The 18892-nt window shown below is 31.7% G+C and overlaps 3 protein-coding genes and 1 non-coding gene across 6 annotated transcripts in view; all 4 read left to right on the forward strand.

The window, feature by feature from the left end:
• Nucleotides 1-18892, forward strand: part of LOC130624246 (LIM domain kinase 1-like) — a 101933-nt gene that overhangs the window by 73705 nt on the left and 9336 nt on the right. Inside the window, exons 2-3 of one of the 3 annotated variants that reach the window (XM_057439818.1) lie at nucleotides 15354-15517; nucleotides 18473-18608. In XM_057439818.1, the coding sequence (XP_057295801.1) occupies nucleotides 15408-15517; nucleotides 18473-18608 (246 nt within the window). In that variant the 5' untranslated portion in view covers nucleotides 15354-15407. Of the gene's footprint in view, nucleotides 1-14118; nucleotides 15518-18472; nucleotides 18609-18892 lie in introns of those variants that run through there. The other 2 variants (XR_008981193.1, XM_057439819.1) reach the window with 2 other exon arrangements.
• On the forward strand, nucleotides 726-8391 carry LOC130624248 (39S ribosomal protein L37, mitochondrial-like). The gene is made up of 4 exons (XM_057439822.1): nucleotides 726-843; nucleotides 5494-5876; nucleotides 6062-6399; nucleotides 7567-8391. Exons 2-4 carry the CDS (start codon nucleotides 5503-5505, stop codon nucleotides 7989-7991), a joined length of 1137 nt encoding a protein of 378 aa, XP_057295805.1. The 5' UTR covers nucleotides 726-843; nucleotides 5494-5502; the 3' UTR covers nucleotides 7992-8391.
• On the forward strand, nucleotides 9525-9596 carry Trnag-ucc (transfer RNA glycine (anticodon UCC)). The gene has a single exon. It is a non-coding gene; the product is annotated as a tRNA-Gly (tRNA).
• Nucleotides 13652-14122, forward strand: LOC130623125 (trafficking protein particle complex subunit 6b-like). The gene has a single exon (XM_057438617.1). It carries the CDS (start codon nucleotides 13652-13654, stop codon nucleotides 14120-14122), a length of 471 nt encoding a protein of 156 aa, XP_057294600.1.

Genomic DNA, 18892 nt, shown 5'->3' on the forward strand with positions numbered 1-18892 from the left:
GTTTATGCAGTCTTTTTTCCTCCGAAACCTATCCGTTATATTTTGCGCAGCAAATAGTCTGGTATTGCCATATACAAGTTTGATACTATTTGGTAGTAGAATTCTTTATACCTGACATAGTGAAGGCTTCTCAGTCCGGTAAGAGTTTCAAAAAGACTTTACCTATTAGATTTCTGCACATGTACATGCTCAGCCAACCTCGTCTCCAGGGTTTTTGCCTTCTTTTTTTTTAATTGTTTGTTATATTTTCTTCTGTTGTTTTTTTTCTTTTTTACTTTAGTTGGTGTATATTAGTATTTATTATTTACTATGTTTAACGGTCTGATAAATGAAATAAATAAAAAATAACATCGTATTTGCATGTCACTGACGGACAAAAAATTGTTGTTTACATATACGTATACATGTTTTGACTACGTTTAAAATTCTCTTCAAAAGTCGAATATTTTTGTTAAACATTTGTTGCTTTTTTCTTTCACCCGAACCTCCTGGGAATTTTGTATTTATGTCTCTCCTTACCAATGACGTTGGAGATATTTTTCGTGTTAACATTAATTATGCACAAACATTACCTGCAATTTAATTTATTGCTACGCAGTAACAGGATGTAATAGGTGCAAGGTGACAAAAACATGCCGAAAACAGTTCGGTTAAATTTTGCCATACTGTAAATTTGAGGGTCCTGGGTCTCGCGTGGTCAAAGTCCTGGGTCCCGAGTCCCACTTTTCTAAAATTGTAGCGGCTTGTGAGGCGCGTGTTGTGCGTTAAGTCCTTGACGGTCCGTATTCTCATGGATAGTCCTAACGATAAAAGATTACCAATTTGTAAAACCACTTCTTTTTGGTGAGTGTGATAAAAAATATTTTTGTATTATTTAGCACCTAAGGATATAGCATCTATACTCTTACAAGTTTCCACTGGAAGCGTCTATTTGACATTTGTTTTCTAGTCAGATCAGCCAGAGGGAGATTAGATAAGATAAGATAATGTATTTCACATGTACTAAGTTATACATAATATGTTTACTCGAGTTATGATAAATAGTTCACATATGCATACTTCATATATTGCTCTTTAAAAATAGCAAAATAAGATAAAAAAGTAAAGTAAAATAGAAATAACTCTGGTAAAAATCTATGATAGTTTTCTGTTTTGAAATAAATAGCTAGCTACAGTTTTTTTTAAAAAATATTACCACTTATCTGTTCAGTCATCGTCATTGAATAATATAATTATTATTATGTCATGAACAAGTGAGTTTATTCTAGGCTACGTTTCAACAGCTACAGCTGTCATCAACAGGCAATTAATCCAAATTTAGTTTTTTTTATCATTGTTGATATTATTTTATTGTAACTTTACACGGTAAATCAAGACCTCCCATTAAACATATAATAATCAACACATACGTCGTTCTTGAAAGAATCCTTCTTACTTTTCTTTCTTTGAGGTAAATCATGGATGTTCTTCAGCAGGCCTGGAAATTTGTGGAGTCTAGGGAAACGATCCATCATTATCGTGATTTAAAGCTGACGGAAACAATCAACACGTTTTTTTTGTTTCCGCGGAGTACACCTTGCGGAAACGATATCGCCCTAGTTAGTGACAACTTGGAGGAAAGAATACGGAAGGAGAAACAACTTCATTTCTGTACGCTTTAAATGTATTGAATTTTCTATTGTTTTTAATTTCAAAAGAATCAGTGCGTGAGGTGCTCGACCGAGTCTTTTTCGCAAAAAAATGATTAAATTCCATATTCTCCTTTAATAGGAGCTAACTTTTTTCTATTGATATCTGACTGTAACACGCTGCAGGGACGTGATATTTGTATGGAAAGTGTGCCTAATATAAGTCGGTAAACATTGCTGTTAAAAACTTCAACAATACGTTTGGAAATAAGCGTTTAACCATGATATTAACCTATTCTTGCAGGCTTGAGTATACCACTTTGATCATGAAAAACAATATAGATAGATATGCGCCGGACGTGTGCCGACAAAATGTGTGCTGGATTAATGTTTATTCTAACTAAAAAAATAACTTCTTATAACAGAACGTCGTTTTAAAACGAGATATAAACTTTTTCTTTTTGTTTACAAAAGTGTGGAGCATGTGCTTCTTCGCTAATTATGTTAACATAAGAACAAAACAAATTTTACCGATTTCAATATGGCTTCTTGTTTTGATAATATTATCAAATTCATCGTCAAATTATCTAATTGTTTTTATAACCAATCATAGTTGCGAAATGTTATTCACGAATAATTTAGTCAAACAACCGCCAAAATTTCAAATTAAGTTTCTATACAGACACCTGCTAGAACCTCACGCAGTGTTTCAATAGATTTAAAAGAGTTGTTTCTCCTTCCGTATTCTTTCCTCCAAGGTGACAAGACGTACTATATAGTAGTGAAATATTATAATATAAATATATACAGTACCGATCGCGAGTAACTATACACAAGTATTAAACTACGGGTATGAGTAATTTCTCCTGTGAGTATTCCACGAGTACGCGACAATTATACTGGGCGTACGAGTAAGTCAAAAATACTCGCACATTTTTGCTACTGTACTCACACAGTACTCGCTAGCGTGCATGAAAGGGAAACGGTAAAATTAAACAATAAACTTTTGCGATATTTTCTAAAAATGTTTTTCGGTGTTTACGCTATTATTTTTTTTTTTAATTAATTAGGATTCACATTGTTTGTCATATTTTTAAAACAAAGAAAAAAGTTAGGGAAACTCTGTTTTGACAATTTTCAAATAAAATACATCATGTCAAGGTTTAAACGAAAGAAATCCCGCGATGTTTAAACAGTTTTCTAATGAAATATAGTAATATTACAGGCCATTTCGTTTTGTTTTTTAAAAGAACCCAATACTTATGACCTCACTGCACTTAACGTGCTTTAATTTTTCTCTCAATAACGATTTCCTCACTCTCCCTAAAACACGATTCTGGAGATTAATTTTTCTTTTGTGTTGAATGTTATTCTAATCTATTTATATCTTTGCAATCACATTAAGCATATTGAAATGATTTGCTTCTGATAATAGGGCAGTATGGCAGGTATCATTTATAGGTGTTATTGACAGGTATTTTTAACAAGCTAGTGCCCAAGACTAAATTGATAAATGCTGTTAAAAAACAGTAAAAAAATGTAACAATTTAGTTTAATGATATTTTTTTCTTTTTTATATTCGCAACTTTCAAACACCAGGTGACCACAAAAAATGTGAAAAAAAAATTAAAATACAACTAATAAATCACATAAAACTTTCTCTTCCCCATTACTGCCACTCATTTTATTATGAACACTATTCAATTTTTTGTTTCTTCTTACGCATCTTAAGGACACGGATGCTTGATTCACGTTATTTTTAAATATAATGTTTTTTTTATATAAGAAGATATATTTCTCACCGGATTTAAAGACTTCCTTGTCAGGCACGTGTTTTCCTTTGGTTACTAACAAAACAAATAAATTAAATGCGATTGGCTTAATTTATTCTCTAGAGTACATTGTTTAATATGTGCATCCGAAGAGAAGGGAATAATATTTAATGTAGCAAGAACACATTTAGCTAGGAGAAAAAAGCATTTAGATAGCAAATGTAAATAGCAAAGGGTTTCCTCAATAATAAGAAATAAGCATTTAAATGTAAAGTTATAAAAAGCCATTACAGAAAAGTATATATTTTTATGTAAACTAAAGAGAATTTGCTGCACCATAAAAAAAATTAATGTAAAATAAAATGTTATTTCTTACGGCGCGAAAACGAAGTACAAGTTTTCACAATGTCTAAGGTAGCAGACAAATGTGAGCTATTACTCGTACTCGTCTTGCACTTTACTTGTCATTTAGTGTACCGGTACCCGTATACTCGTGTATCACTCGCGATCGGCACTTCGCGAAAACAGCATGGAAACAAAACAATTGTTTCCACCAAATTTCCAGGCCTGTTCAGGATTAGAAATTTTCCAAACTTGTTCATGGAACGGCGATACCCTATGCCTTGAGAGGCCTAATAACGAGGTTGCTAAATTTTTGTTTTTACTAGTTTTAATGACACAGTTATTGCACAATTACGAAAAATGAAGAAAAAACTAGCAATACACAAAACAAATATTCTTGAACACATCCTTGTCCCCAGGGTCCCTTGAGTTGTTATTACAGAGTGGTTAAATTGATCAAAAAGAGAAAAATGCCCTGTGTCCTGGTAACAAAGTTGTTTTGAAGGGAATAAAATAGGCATGTGGCAGCACAAAAAATGTAAACACAAGTGAAGACACATTTGATTTCTGCTCTTGCCTTTATTTTGCTTTTTATGACCAATTAAAACGTTTTAATTGCCACTTTTATTTTATCACCTAATATTTCCGTGAATTAGTTTTTCTTTTTTTGCAGCACACAAATTAAAATTTCATCATAATATATTTAACTTAAAACATGTATATAACTATTCATAAGTAAAAAAAAATGTTTGCCAAGCAGGACAACATTGAAAACTTAATGAATATAATGTGAAAAATTTGGTTCTAAGAAAAACAAAAGATTTCACGTACAAATAGAAAAAAATCATTAAAGTACGGTCATATATGAATAGCCAGTTGGAAGACTTTTTACATCTCACAATACTTTATCACATATAAAACACATTGCATTAAATTAAGAAGGAAATTATAAAGCTATAAGGACAAAATTAGTCCATAATCAGTAAATGTGTCTTATATATAGTGCAAAATATATTGAACAATTCTACTAACAATAAATTACAATTTAACTTTAATCCTTTAATAAAGCAATCAGTATGTGGTTTATCTGCAGTGATATGACATAGAAATTTTCTGATGGGGGCAGAATTTAACAAAGACAGCATTTTGTTAACAGTATAATTGCAAAGAGGTAGATTGAATATCTTGAAAAGCTCATACTGTTTAATTAATATGACATCTATTCTAATTGTTACAACCACAAAGCTGAAACAAAATACAAAAGTTCACTTAAAAAGACATAATAAACTAGATAAATAAATATGAGAACAAGAAATAAGTAGAAGAAAAAAAGAACATAAAGTTAAATGACTAAAACTGACTAATTTGCAAGTAGTGAACACACATACACACAATGCAGCAACTTAATAACTACACACCTTACAAACATATGAAACAGAAGTCCCTAATGGGCAATTAAACAAACAATTAAAAAGTAACACAGTTAAACAATACACTGTGGCATAACAACTTAGAAACTAATGCCCACATGGACACTTACTGAACACACTTATACTAACACAATTAACAACAATTAGACTATTAAAGGTAAAAACACACATTGAAACAAGCTAAAGTACTGCACACACATAAACATATATATAACAAATAAATAACGAAACTGGCATTACGGCAGTAACAGCATGTGATTCCCAATTATTATATATATATACTAATAATTATTATATAACGTTGTTTTTTTTACATTGCAGGGCAAAAAAATGAATCTTGTTAGAAAAGGCCAGCAGTTGATTGGTCAAAGATGTCTACATCAAGCATACGTTGTCTTTCCCAAAATTCGCGCTCAAGAACAGGAGAAGCAGTCGTTGTATTTGACAAAAACTGTACTTTGTGACAACAAAGTGCTACAAAAGAAAGACAAGGTGTTATTATTACACAAAAAAGAAGATTTAATAAACACAATTAAAAGGAATATAATTGAGGTGAACTATTTTCACCGTGACGAAGAATTAAAGTTGAAAAAACGTGCAAAGGAAAGGACAAGATTAGCAAAACTTTTGGAATACAAAGAACAGTTTTCTTTACAAATCTTACTCAGCATGATGAAAGCTGTGTGGAACAGTAAAAGTGCAAGGTAAATAATGTATATATGATTTAGTAAAGTTGTTTGTTGTAGAAGAAGTACAATATCTTCTGTTTTATGCACTTTAGATTTTACAATCTGAATTTTTTGGATTTTGTTTTGGACAATAGTGGTTCTTTACACTTTCTTTTATTTTTTGCATAGGTATTTCTTAACACTGTTATTGGTTTTTTTAGAGAGGCTGGTTTTCTTAATAAGTCATTAAACTACAGACCAGATCTTGCAGCTCCATGGGAGAGACTTGGTAAAAAGATCCAAGTAACAGGAAAACATGGGCACCTAATATCTGGAAAAACACCCTTGCCATTATTTGCAGATGAACAAGAAGTTGCAAATACAAAGACAGAAGATGTTATTTGGGATGATATTATTTCGCCGTTTTTTGATCTTCATCCTTATCAGTGTATATTCGAACCTGACAGTGGCTTTTTACCTGGTGCTCCATATCCATGCCCTCAGACTTTACTAATTACAAATCCATGGAGGTGGAAATCAAGGATGAACTCTGGACAGGGTTAGTGAATCTATCTCACTACAGGCTTTCTCCTTGAAGCTCCTCAATTCTCCTGTGATAGTACAGATTTTTATCAACTTTCTGAATTCTCTTCAACTTTAATTTCACAACCTGTTGCGTGTTTGCGTGTATTGTCAAATGGAAATGCTACATTTATACAATGATAATTTGTTCTTTACTTGTGTCAAATTCAACAATTTCTTAAAAATTCTTAATATTTTTAAAAAAATGTAAAAATCTCCTCAATTCCAGTCCTCAAATCTCCTCAATTTTGGCTCTATAAAAACAAAACATGTTTCCATCAGGAATTTAGCAAAGAATTAAGAAGTAAACCCTGTCTTAGAAGAAATCAAAGATCAGATGTGATTTTAGGACAGGTAGAAATATTGTGTGCAGTGATGAAACAAGAGCTGTGACTCTGACAAAAGCAAATTTATTTTTATTTAACATTGTCATTCAAAAGGGACTCAAACTGTTCGTTTCAGCCTTTATTTTGCAACGAAATTGCTATATATGTATATATATTCATATTATACAAGCTTGACGCTTGCTTTGGAGTTTAGTTAATCTTTATTAAAAGATAAAATTATTATTACTTTGAACTGTTTTGTAGCTTTCCTGATTACCTAGGTTCCAGCCTAGAAGTGAAGGGTTTTTAATTCTGAACTCCAAATCCATAATTCTAAAGTCGGGGAAAACTAGGAAATTTGTTTCTTTTTAAATTTGGAATTAATGTATTTGGAAAAATAGATGAAAATAGATGAAATAAAACAATGTTACAACATGCCAACCCAGTTAACAAGTTAAGGAAATGCCAACAAATTGAAATTTAAAAATATGAACTTTTAATTCCCTGACTATCGGTTTCCGCCGTAACAAAACCATATATGAAATCAAGACCACTAGCTTAGACTTTCTATTCTTATTTTAGTTTCAGACTACCTCTTTTACAAACAATAACACAAAGCTGTTATAACAAAAAAATCGTGTGTAATGTTACTGGCACCACTTGTCATATATGTCTTCTCAACCTCAGTAAGTTAGCAAGAAATTTAGAATATGAAAATAGACTTCTCTTGTTTTTATCACAACCTTATTAACACATATTCCTAACGTATTCTAACCTTAGGCGTATTAATTAATTATGTTTCTGCTTTTCTTTTGCAGGTGTTTTTTACAGCTTTGCGCATGCGCTGAACCACGCCCTCAACCAAGGTGCAAAAATGGGACAGGACTTGGAGAAACCAGTTGTCATGCAGTGTGTTATATTTAACGGTACTTCTTTCTGGTTTGTACGCTACCAGTTGAACACGCTTAATTTCAGCGAAGAAAATAAAGGTATTAAAAACATGGCCTGGATTGTCAGCGAGGAGAAATTGTACCACCAGGTGACAGATAAAGCGTCAACATCGGAGGATTTCATTACGTATACATCGGAGCGAGCTTCCTTAACTGATTTCGACAGGAAAGTTTTGAGTAACACATTTAAAAACGAACAAACAAGGAACGTTTCTATAGAAGAGTTTAATCCAAATGCTGTCAAATTGTTCATTGACTTTCTGTTTTATCCTTACACGGTTGAAAACAAATGATTTTTGATGATCTCCATAAAAATATACGGTGATATTATGGAACTAGTGAGTGTCACAATAGCAATCTTCTGACGTAATGGATTTGCTAAAAACGATACAGGGCTGTTTTGTGCGACAAGGAGAGCATGTGTTATTACTATAATGTTTCGTATTTCGAGTTTTTTTTAAATTTTAGTGAATTGTAGTTGTTGTTTTGGCACAACGTGTGTCAGTATCTGTGATAAGGATGTGGCTTCAAATACAGGCGAGTTCTAAGAAGAAAAGGAATAATTCCAATGCATCGTGATTGCCAATAAGAAAAACGTGTATGAAGCCTATTATCTTGATTTGCTGTTTTTTAAAAGTACTTAATAATATTTATGGATGTAAAATTATATCTTAATGCTACTACTTCTCGCTTTTTTCGCAGTTTTTCTTCAAATTCGCGAAGTTACGTACCCGCGAAAAAATTTTCAGGATAACATTTGCAAATATGCAGAAGAGTCAGAAAATCGAAAGAATTTTAGTTCCGATTAAACAAGAAGCTTCATAAGGAAGTAAAGAAACGAACGCGCTGTCGTTAGAATTAAAAAAAAGAATCGTTAAAAGTGTATGAATGTTTGAGAAAAGTTTTTGTTTTAAAAACGGCTATGATAAATTTTTTACGTCACTTGCGAAATCAAATACTTGTTTTTATTTTATAAGCAATTGAAATTCCGAAATGAGGCTTTCACTCAGACGAATATGGTCGAATCGATCGGCGTCGATCGCATCAATGTTACTAAAAATAGAACATTTCAGTAGAATAGAACGTTCCAAAAACAGTCGTACCTCCCTAAGCAAAGAGGTTGTAGGCAAATAGCTAGAAATTTTAGAAGAAAATATCTTTATTTATGGTATTTATGTCATAAAATTCTACATGCTCAATATCATTATTTCATATCAAATTTGTGTTATTGTTTTGAAATAAATTTGAATGAATCGTTATCGATCGAGGCATGGTCAAATTTAAGTGGAAACCACTTTTTAATAAAATCGCCATCGATCGATTCGACCGCATTCATTTGAGTGGAAACTCGCCTTTAAGTTTCTTATGAAAGGTACTATTTCAAACTCAAAATGTGCTTAGGTTATGCTTTATGGCAAAAAAACAACAGGAATATGCTTATGAAAAACACATGATCAAGCTCTAAATATGCTTTTTTGAAGAAAAAATATTGACTCTGAATTTAAAACATCAGTAATTACAATTTAAATCTCATTACATACTGGTTAAATCAGCTTTTTTTTGCAGAATTGACTTTATAGGTAGAGACTTGTTAGTGCTTTTTGAATTAGCATTTTTGAAGTCATTAAAAAATATTTTCATATCACCAATCCGTATTTCGAGTATGTTGATTTCTTTACAGCATTCCGCAGTTCAGAATTCTATTGGCAGCCTATCGTGAATTCAATACAGAAAAATGATGTTGAGCCTGAGAGCGTATAGATAAATTATTATGCTGAATGTGAGATATTAAACTTTATAGTTTTAAGCACAACTCCCTTATTTAAGCGTGGGTGGTGTAACGGTTAGCATTGTTGCCTTCCAAGCAATAGATCCGGGTTCGATTCCCGGCTGACGCATAGTTTTTTTCTTTTAAAAGATGTTGTTGCATCTCTAACTGATTATGTGAAAGTAATTTTGAATCTTGACGCAGTTAGTCAGCTCCTAATCCGCAGTCCTCTTTGCCCTGCCCCCTTACTCATTAACAATATGAGGTAACCCTCCCTTCTTTGTATAATAATATTGATGACTAATCAGCAACAAATCGAAGACTTTTGACTTCTTCGGTTGACAAAGCAAATCACATCGGCTTCTACACTTTTTAAGTCCTTACTTTATAGTTTTTAAACGTAAATGAAATTAAGTTCTTTTAATACTATCTTTCAAAAATCCAAAATTGTCTAGAAAATTTGAATATATTTTGGAAAGAAAAAGTCAGAATATGAATAAAGAACTTTCTACCAGCTGCTGATAAATTGTACCTCCTAACTTTTTAGACGTTATAATGAACGTTTACGTTGCTGGATTTCACTTTTAGCATTCATCATCAAGGCTACGTGCTCTAAGGCAGACATATACCTGTTCAAAAAGGTTTTAATTTGGTTGTTATTGATTGCTTCGTCGTCGTAACTACTGTGACCATTAAGCTGAATTTTCGGCTGTAGCACAAAAATCTAAAGAACTTTTCAGTTATCGCAATGTAGAAATTGAAAAACTAACTCTGATTGAGAGATTTTTTATACAAAATATAAATAAGTGGCGTTTATTTGTCCGATGAAAAATTCTTCAACGAAAAACATAGTCTTGTGTTAACCCATCGCCACTTTGTGACTCACTGCTAGCTCGATATAACAGAATTGGTTATATCCCAGAAGACGCCTGAATTCACGTGAATTAAACAATGATGATCGACCAGACCCCTTTTCTTCTGGTTTTCGGCTTGTAGAAAAATATTCGCGAGAATCAACTTTTGCCTGTTTATGTATATTTCGAGAGAACAAACATTAAGCCGTTTTAAAATACTGTGCAGGTCTAACTCTTGCATTTAAGGTCAAAAATCATGAATTCGCGAAACTTTCTCTTGCGAAACCTTCTTTCTTTAAAGTAAACAACACCCTCGTCCCCAGGGTTTTTTGTCTTTTTGATATGAGAGAAGACGACGAAAAATATTTTTCGTCACCTCTCATTATGGTCTCAAAAAGGCAAAAAGCCCTGGGGATGAGGGTGAAGTAAACAATACTCCAAAATAATAAAGAACCACGCCCGTTGTAACACCACACCAAATTAAACAGTTATATAAATGATAAAAACAGAAACAAGAATAAAACATACAAGAAATAATTTGTTTCGCTATCTTCAATTTCTTTTGTATGAATTTTGTCACTGAGTATGCGCTTTTCTGTCATCCTCGATCTAGAAACGAGCTTTTGTACTTGTTTATTGCTAGTATTTTTTTTTAAGCAACAGAACTAAAAATGCAGAATTTCTATTCGAAGCAACTTTGACATAACTGTAGTATTGTGAGTGACATGCAAAAAATTATTACAAGACCTGCGCGTTGGACGTGTAATTTCTTTTCGAGTTCCATACGATAATTATTTAATAAAACAGCTTTTTTTCCCAGATTTTTAATATTCAGTCTGGGCATTAAAATAATTGAAAAGAAACTCTGTTGACATAAATACCCCAAAGAAAATATTAAGAAGATTTAATGCACGGGCGAAAGAAGCAGATATATGTCTTTAGAATTATAAAAGCACCAAACCTAACCAATCGTCAGTTGTGCGGCGGTTACGGCACTGGTAATGCAGTAGAATAGAATAACCGCTGACACGACGTAAGAACATGATCCCGAGCTTCTCTCAAAAAGTTGAACTTTTCTCTCGAGAACAACTACGCATTCCATTTTATTGAAAACAACACACACAAAAAAAACTTTCTGCACTTTTTTATTCACAAAATAATAACAAATAAGTTCTCGGTGTTAAGCCGAGCAAAAAGACCTGTTAGGTGGAAGTTATGATTACTTTTTAGTTTATGAATATAACTACTATATTACCCCAACAACAAGTAGGTGATTTTTTTGTTTGTCAAGAAGATTTAAAAAGAATATTATGAAATGATAACTTTTGTTCATAAATTTAATACTAATATTCCCTCTACAGTTAGCCAGGAGACCCAGCATAATTTATCTTACCACCAGGAAATCGGAATAATTAAAGTAGGAAAAGTTTCGTTTGAGAGAAACTGAATTCGATATCCTCGAAGAAAACTTAGTTAACTAGCCTAACAGTTAGAAAACTTACGCCTCCTTTATTCCATCCAGCACCTATGAGAATCAAATAATACTAGAAGGTTGCTCAAATATCATCCGGGAGTGGCGAAAAAAGGGGAGGAGAGGCCCCCCATGACACGAATCTTAAGGAAGGATAAAAATCTACTTTGGTCATTCGTTCTAAAAGTCATAGTTTATGAAAAACGATAACAAGTCCGATAGAGAAGTTGATTTTGCTGTGAATTTTTATATTCCAAATTCTTTTAATTTCTATTCTGAACGGAGTAGCGCAAATGATAATATATGTAGTCTAGCTAGCTATCTAATAAAGAGTAGGTAGCTGGCTAGATAGGTAATACAACACTAGTTAGGACCATATTAACTCTCTTGCTCTTGTTTGAGCCCATAATGGGCCTAGCTAACTAGCTAGCTAGCTACATTTTTTTCTGTTTATCATGTGGCCAAGAAGGAAAATTACATCACAGTTGCTTGTGCATGCATGGCCTACATGTTTGCGCATGGCTGTGTGGGTGGGGGTGGACATAACTTTTTATTCTTTTTAATTTTTATATACTGGCCTAATTACACATGATTATCTAAACAAACAGCTCTAGCAACGATCTGGCAACTTCATTTGCCACGTACTTCATAGTTCTAACTATTAACCATTCCTAGAAACAACTTTGCAAAAATGCCAGTGAACCAAAAGAGGTGGACGTTTGCACAGGGCTGAGCTAAAAAAAATAGACTAAAACGTCTTATTTTAATGATTTACGTCTTCATTCTGTGATGTGTTTTTCCAATGTGAGATTCACTGGAATTATTTCTATTGGGGGCCTTCAAAAATTTTTTCCGGCCCCCAATAGAAATTTTTAGAAGGCCCCTTGGCTCTTAATTTCACAAGTGTAAATGTCCCTTTGTACAAATTTTAAACACATATCAGGTTGCTGTATAAGCCGCATACGCCATAAAAAGTGCGGGTGTTTTTGGATGAGTTCAGCGTTTTGAAAAAAATTCATGTATTCCCCCGAAAAAACCCACATAGGCCCGAACAATGCCCGAAAACTAATAATTAAAAAAACTATAAAAATTAAAATAAACTTAGGGACTGTCTCAAAATGTTCGTACGTAGTTTGTATAATTCATATAAAAAACTTTATATCGATTTATTAAATCTTTTGTATCATTATATTTTTAATACGAACTTTTTCGTATCATCAAAATTACAAGTTCGTATAAAGCTCGTATCATTTAAAATAAAGTTTGTATGTAGTTCGTATCATTTTTAAAGAAGTTTGTATAAAAATTTGCTTGTAGGAAGTTTGTTTATCATAATTGGACTATTATTATAGTCTTTATATTGAATTTTTTTCAACAATTATAAAGTTTGTTTCGTTATGCGAAGTTCGTTTATTTTAATTGGATTTATTATCTAAGGTTTTTAGGGATTGTCTCCACGGCATTGTAGAAAGCAAAAACATCTCCGTAGATTGTTTGAAATCATGAAAACAGGATAGTAGCAAGCGAAAAGATCGCTGTGGAACGTTTAAAATTCATGAAAACAGAATCGTATAAAACCAAAAGATCACTGTAGATTGTTTAAAAATCATGAAAACGGGATCATAGAAAGCGAAAAGATCGCCGTAGCCCGTTAGAAAATCATGAAAACGGGGCTGTAGAAAGCGAAAAGGTCGCCGTAGATCGTTTAAAAATCATGAAAACGGGATCGTATAAAGCGAAAAGATTGCCGTAAATCGTTTAAAAATCATGAAACGCGATTCACGATGTTAGGTGTCCTGATTCCAGTACTGTGTATGTTTTCCATCTTTTTTTTAGATGAAGCATAAATAATTGATCAAGATGATCGATGCAGAAACATTATTTGACTTGCTTCAAATGGAAGTTGTTAATTTTACACATAGCATGAAAGGTGTAAACAGACATGAGGCGAATACAAAATTGGAAAAAATGGGTTTTCGTGTTGGACAGAGTCTTATTGAAAGATTTACGAAAGACTCTCAAAGATTTAAAGATGAATTAGACTTAATGAAGTTTATTTGTAAAGATTTTTGGGGCATGTTATTCATGAAACAGATTGACAATTTGCGAACAAATCACCAGGGTGTTTACGTTTTAAACGATAATTGTTTTAAATTGTTAAGTAAGCTACCAGTCAACCGACAGTACATTCTAGAAGGAGAGAAATATGTGGCGTTTCCTTGTGGTCTGATCAGGGGCGCTTTGGCTGGATTGGGTGTGACATCATTTGTCACTGCTATTGTCAATGAAATGCCTGCTGTCAAATTTCAAGTTGAAATACAACGATCGTGATTGTTGTTTTCTGGCTTTCAAAGCACAATGTGGTTCATTACAGTGAACAATATTTGACTAATAATAATACCTATATACTATTCTGAATTGTTGTTGTATTATTATTTTTAAACCTCACATTTTTTTGCAAATTTGTGGTAATTATTACCCACTATTTCTTTCATTTTTGGCGATTTGTACTACGTTTGAAAATATATACATGCAAATAGGTTGCAAGGATTTTATTTCAAATATATAGTCATTTTTTGTCATCGTTTTGGTGTTTAAAATTGTTGAAACCTTTTTGTAAGAAATTGAATTAGTGCAGCATATATTTACAATTATATATATTATAATATTTTGTAACTATTTTTTTTGGAAGTTATTTGAAATATCTTGCTCAACCTTGTGCAAATGTTATGCTGTGTCTTTAAAAATTCAATATAATTGTAACACTTGGATGCATATTATTTTTTTAGAACCTGAGAAACTGTGTTCTGTAGGAAGTGCGTGAGGTTGAGATAGAGGATGGCATGGAATGGAATAGGTGCTTCTTATAGGTTTTTTAACATGTATTGGTTTTTTAACACGTATTTGTTTTCTAAAGTATATTTGCAGACATCAATGGTAAAAGAATCTTACAAAGAAATCACATCGTTCCAATTGTTTATTTTTTTATAATGTAATTTGGATGTTTTTATTTTTCAATTACAGAATGATCTTAAAAACAGTTTGCGCTACAGGAAATATGATGTTCAGTATATATAAAATTGGACATATGTTATCTTTATATTACTTGGTCTGAAATATGTTCTTTCTTAAAGATAATAAAATTGTGTAAATTCGATCCAGTACAAATGTTCTTTTTTTAATTCTTGAATCTTTATACAATGTTCTTACACACCATTCCTTCATCTAGCAATGACAATGTAAATTATGTTGGTTGATTGACATCTTCTGTTCATTTGACACCTACCACAACATTTGCATAACTTGGTTTCTGTTTCTTTCTTTTGATGTGATCTTTTTATTACAGTATGCAATTTGATAATTTCGTCTACACTGCACAAGTTTGCAAAGTTTAAATAAGGATGTATTTTGGGTTTGTCATATGTATCATGGCATGTGAAGTTTTTGACACCGAAAAAAAAATGGGTTTGCTTTTTTCAAATTGCCCTACTATACAGTATGTTTGTTTTGAGAAAAGTATATGTATAAAATAATATTATGTGATACACTATAATCTTTATAGGTTTAAAAACATCTATATGTCTTGGTGAATTCATACTTTTACTATGCATCTGATATGGCAACTTCAGCTATACCCATTCGATGTGCTGGCTGTAGTAAATCTATAAAATATCAAAATGAGTCCTTGTTTACATTGAGAAAAACTTGGCACAAACAATGTTTTAAGTAAGTCATTAATGTACACATAACTTCAGCAACTTTAACCTCGAATAACTGGGACATTAACTTAATCCATTTTTCGTCCTTGTGAGGCTAATTTCTTCAGATAACTTGAACTTTTTACTTAAGAAATCAAGGACTAGATAAATGTGAGATTTTTTTTTAATTTTTATTAGCTTCTGTCAAGGAAAATTCAATTTTTAAGAGACTCATGCCTTTTTCATTGCCAAGATTGCATCTTTTCCTGGTAACTGTTGTCCCACCTCTTGCAAAAAATTACCTTTGTCCCTTAGAGGTTTGAGTTATCGGGGTTAACTGTATTGTCATGAGATTTTATCAACCCTCTTATATTTTATTCTTTTTCCTACTGCAGTGTTATTTCTGTAACAATTCTATAAATCTGCATAATATATTAAATCAATGGTAAATTAACATCCTCTTTCCAGTAGAATTTTAGGAATTTTTTTTTGTTTGTTTTTTAAAGGAAGATTATATTTTGCTCATTTAGAGTCCTGACTGTGTATATTAAAATTTGATAGTGCAGAAATGACTAGGGAATGTTTTAAAATTTATTTGGCAACAGTAAATTAGATCAGATTTCATGTTTTGTATGATAATGGTGTTTCTAGTCTCCATAACAACCTGTGGCAAAGTTGAACACTCAAGATCGTTCAAGGACCATTATAAAATATAACAAGAATATAGTTTCCTTTTCTGGAGAGAAAGTTTTTTTTTTTCCAAAAACTTAAAAAATCATTAATTGACAGAAGATGCTTCAAAAAACATTTCCTTAGAATTTTTTTGTGTTTAGGTTTTTTTCCAAAAATAATTTTGGAAGAAAAATTATTAAAAAGAATAATATTATTATTCTACCCAATTTTTCACCCTATTCTTAATTACATATACATGGTCTTTTCGAGAAATATGCCAACCATGCATAAATTCTGACGGTGTAGTACCTATGAAGTTAAACATTTTGGCATTTTACGAAGAGAATAAATTAGCATAATTATTTTCTAGCTGCTTTCAACATTTTCCATATTGTTATCAGAAAGAATGACATTTAACTGTTTAAATTGTGGTTGAAATGTTGTTTCAGCGTTTTGGCAATTTCTGTTAAGCCAACTTAACAGGTTGTTCTATGGGCAGTGAAGGTAGTTTTTCATATGGGTAATCCAGATTAAAGTATAGTTATAGTCAAGTGTGCCAAAAGCTGCAACTTTCTCATTTTTTCCTTATATCTGTGTTTGTTTAGGCTTTAGGATTGGAATAAATGGTTCTAGATGATTGACAAGGAACCATCTTTAAAACAATTACTATTTATTTTACATAGCATGTTTTTGGAAAAACTGTGCATATTTTTTCCTTACCGTAAGCTTTATGCTTTGTGGCAGTTAATCAGTAAAACTGTTTTCCCTTTCGAAAAACATGTGAAAATAAACTTAAAATTTTGCAGAACAAAACAACCTAAGTAATAATGGCTCAGGGGCTGCGAAACCCTAGGGACAAGGTTGGAATAAGAGATGAAATACTCGTTCGAAACATGGTTTATGCCCAAAATACATTTTAAGATGGCCATTTAATATTTTATGCACTTTACGCAAACTTGTTTTACAGTCAACTCTGTACAGTTTTTTAACACATTTGCTTAAAAATCTTTTAGAAAAACTGTGCACCATGGGAAGCTGGAAAAGCTGTCATGTCTCGATTACCTCTTTAGGCCTTATAAAAGTAATTAAGTCAAATCCATCACTATAATGTCGTTCATGGACTTCAAAATTTTGTTCTTACAGCTGGAAAGATCTGAATTAATGTTGAACTATGTTTAAATGAGTTATATACAGAGAAAGTAGATAGTTTTAGTAAATGTAAATAGATAGTAAATGTTGAAAGAAAAAGAGCGGCTATGGTAAGAAATTGAAAAATTATACTCAAATCTTTAATTTAAACAATAGCTCAATAATCATTCTGTTAATTTCAATAGAAAAAACTTCGCAAAAGTTAAACAGGTCCAACTTTTAAAAAAAATTATAAAACCGAAAAAAGTTGTACATCTTTACTGTTTACGAGGCAAGTTTTTTTATCTTACATTTAAATGGTCCGTTTAAACTTACCGTGTAATTTAGCATTAATATGCCATGACAACCTAAACAAAAAGGAACTGAAGAACACGATTGAATGTTCAATTTTATTATTTTTCCACCATTTCTCTCTTAAAAAAATTCTGCATTATAGTTTTTTAAGAACATACAATAATTCAAATATACAGAAGAGCTAATTAAGTTGGTTTCACCTTAATGCTACGAATGCTCTATCACATAAATTTTTTTTGTAAAAAAAAGAAGTAATGGAAAATTCCCTAAAAAGCCAATTTTTAGTTATATCACAATAAATTGTTATAATTGCTGTAGGGTTCAGCTAAAATCTTTTATTTTAAGTTTATAGCATTTGCCATCGTAAAGAGTCTATTATGGGGATTTTAAGCAATGCCTAATAACACATTATGGCTTTTAATAATTGTAAATGCAGAAGGGCGCAAGTATAAAACAAATATTGTGAAATTTTTTTTATGTGTATATATTTAGTCCATAACTTTTAAGCATCAAATTGTTTATATTTTTAAAATAAATCGTGGACTGGGCCATATCAATTTAATTAAAGTATAAATCGCTGATAAACAGAAGCAGCATAAATTTCAGATTCTTTTATGCTTTACAAAATTTAGTATTTCTGTCTCTGTATGATAACTGTGTTTTGTCTGTTTAAAATGGTTGTGCTGCAGCTTTATGTCAGACCCCCGTAGAGTTTCATTCATAATTGCAATAGGTCAACTAACATTTTTCTGACTGGTAAACCCATGAATTTTTTCGCAGGCTAATAATTTCCCCAAAAGAAAGGTTTCACCTTTGTTTCTGTTCTTTAATTTTGTAAAAATTTGTGACAAGAATCTTGTGTTTATAGATGTTCTGTATGCAAAATTCAACTTCAGGATTTATTCTTTACAAGAAAGAAGAAGTTATATTGCCGGCAGCATTATCTTGCTAAGTATGCACATACCTGTCATAGATGCAACAAGAAAGTTACAGGATTAGCTATGGTGAGTCTGTCTATATAATGTTACATTGAGATTAACTGACTATAGTCAATAATCCTGTGGAAAAATATACGTCGTTTTAAGAATTTTGAAGAATGACATTTAGCAGTGTGCAAACAATTTTTTTGAAGATATTTGTTTACTTGTTCCTTCTAAAGTATAGAGCTTGAAGTGTTGACAAATAAGAAGATAAGGGTTTAAATATTTTGCATAAGTTAGCAAAAATTCGCCTAAGTACTAAAAAAAATATTAAGAAATTTGTACCTATTTACCATTGTACCATTTTA

Source organism: Hydractinia symbiolongicarpus, chromosome 13 (genome assembly GCF_029227915.1).
Source record: "Hydractinia symbiolongicarpus strain clone_291-10 chromosome 13, HSymV2.1, whole genome shotgun sequence".
Classification (NCBI taxonomy): domain Eukaryota; kingdom Metazoa; phylum Cnidaria; class Hydrozoa; order Anthoathecata; family Hydractiniidae; genus Hydractinia; species Hydractinia symbiolongicarpus.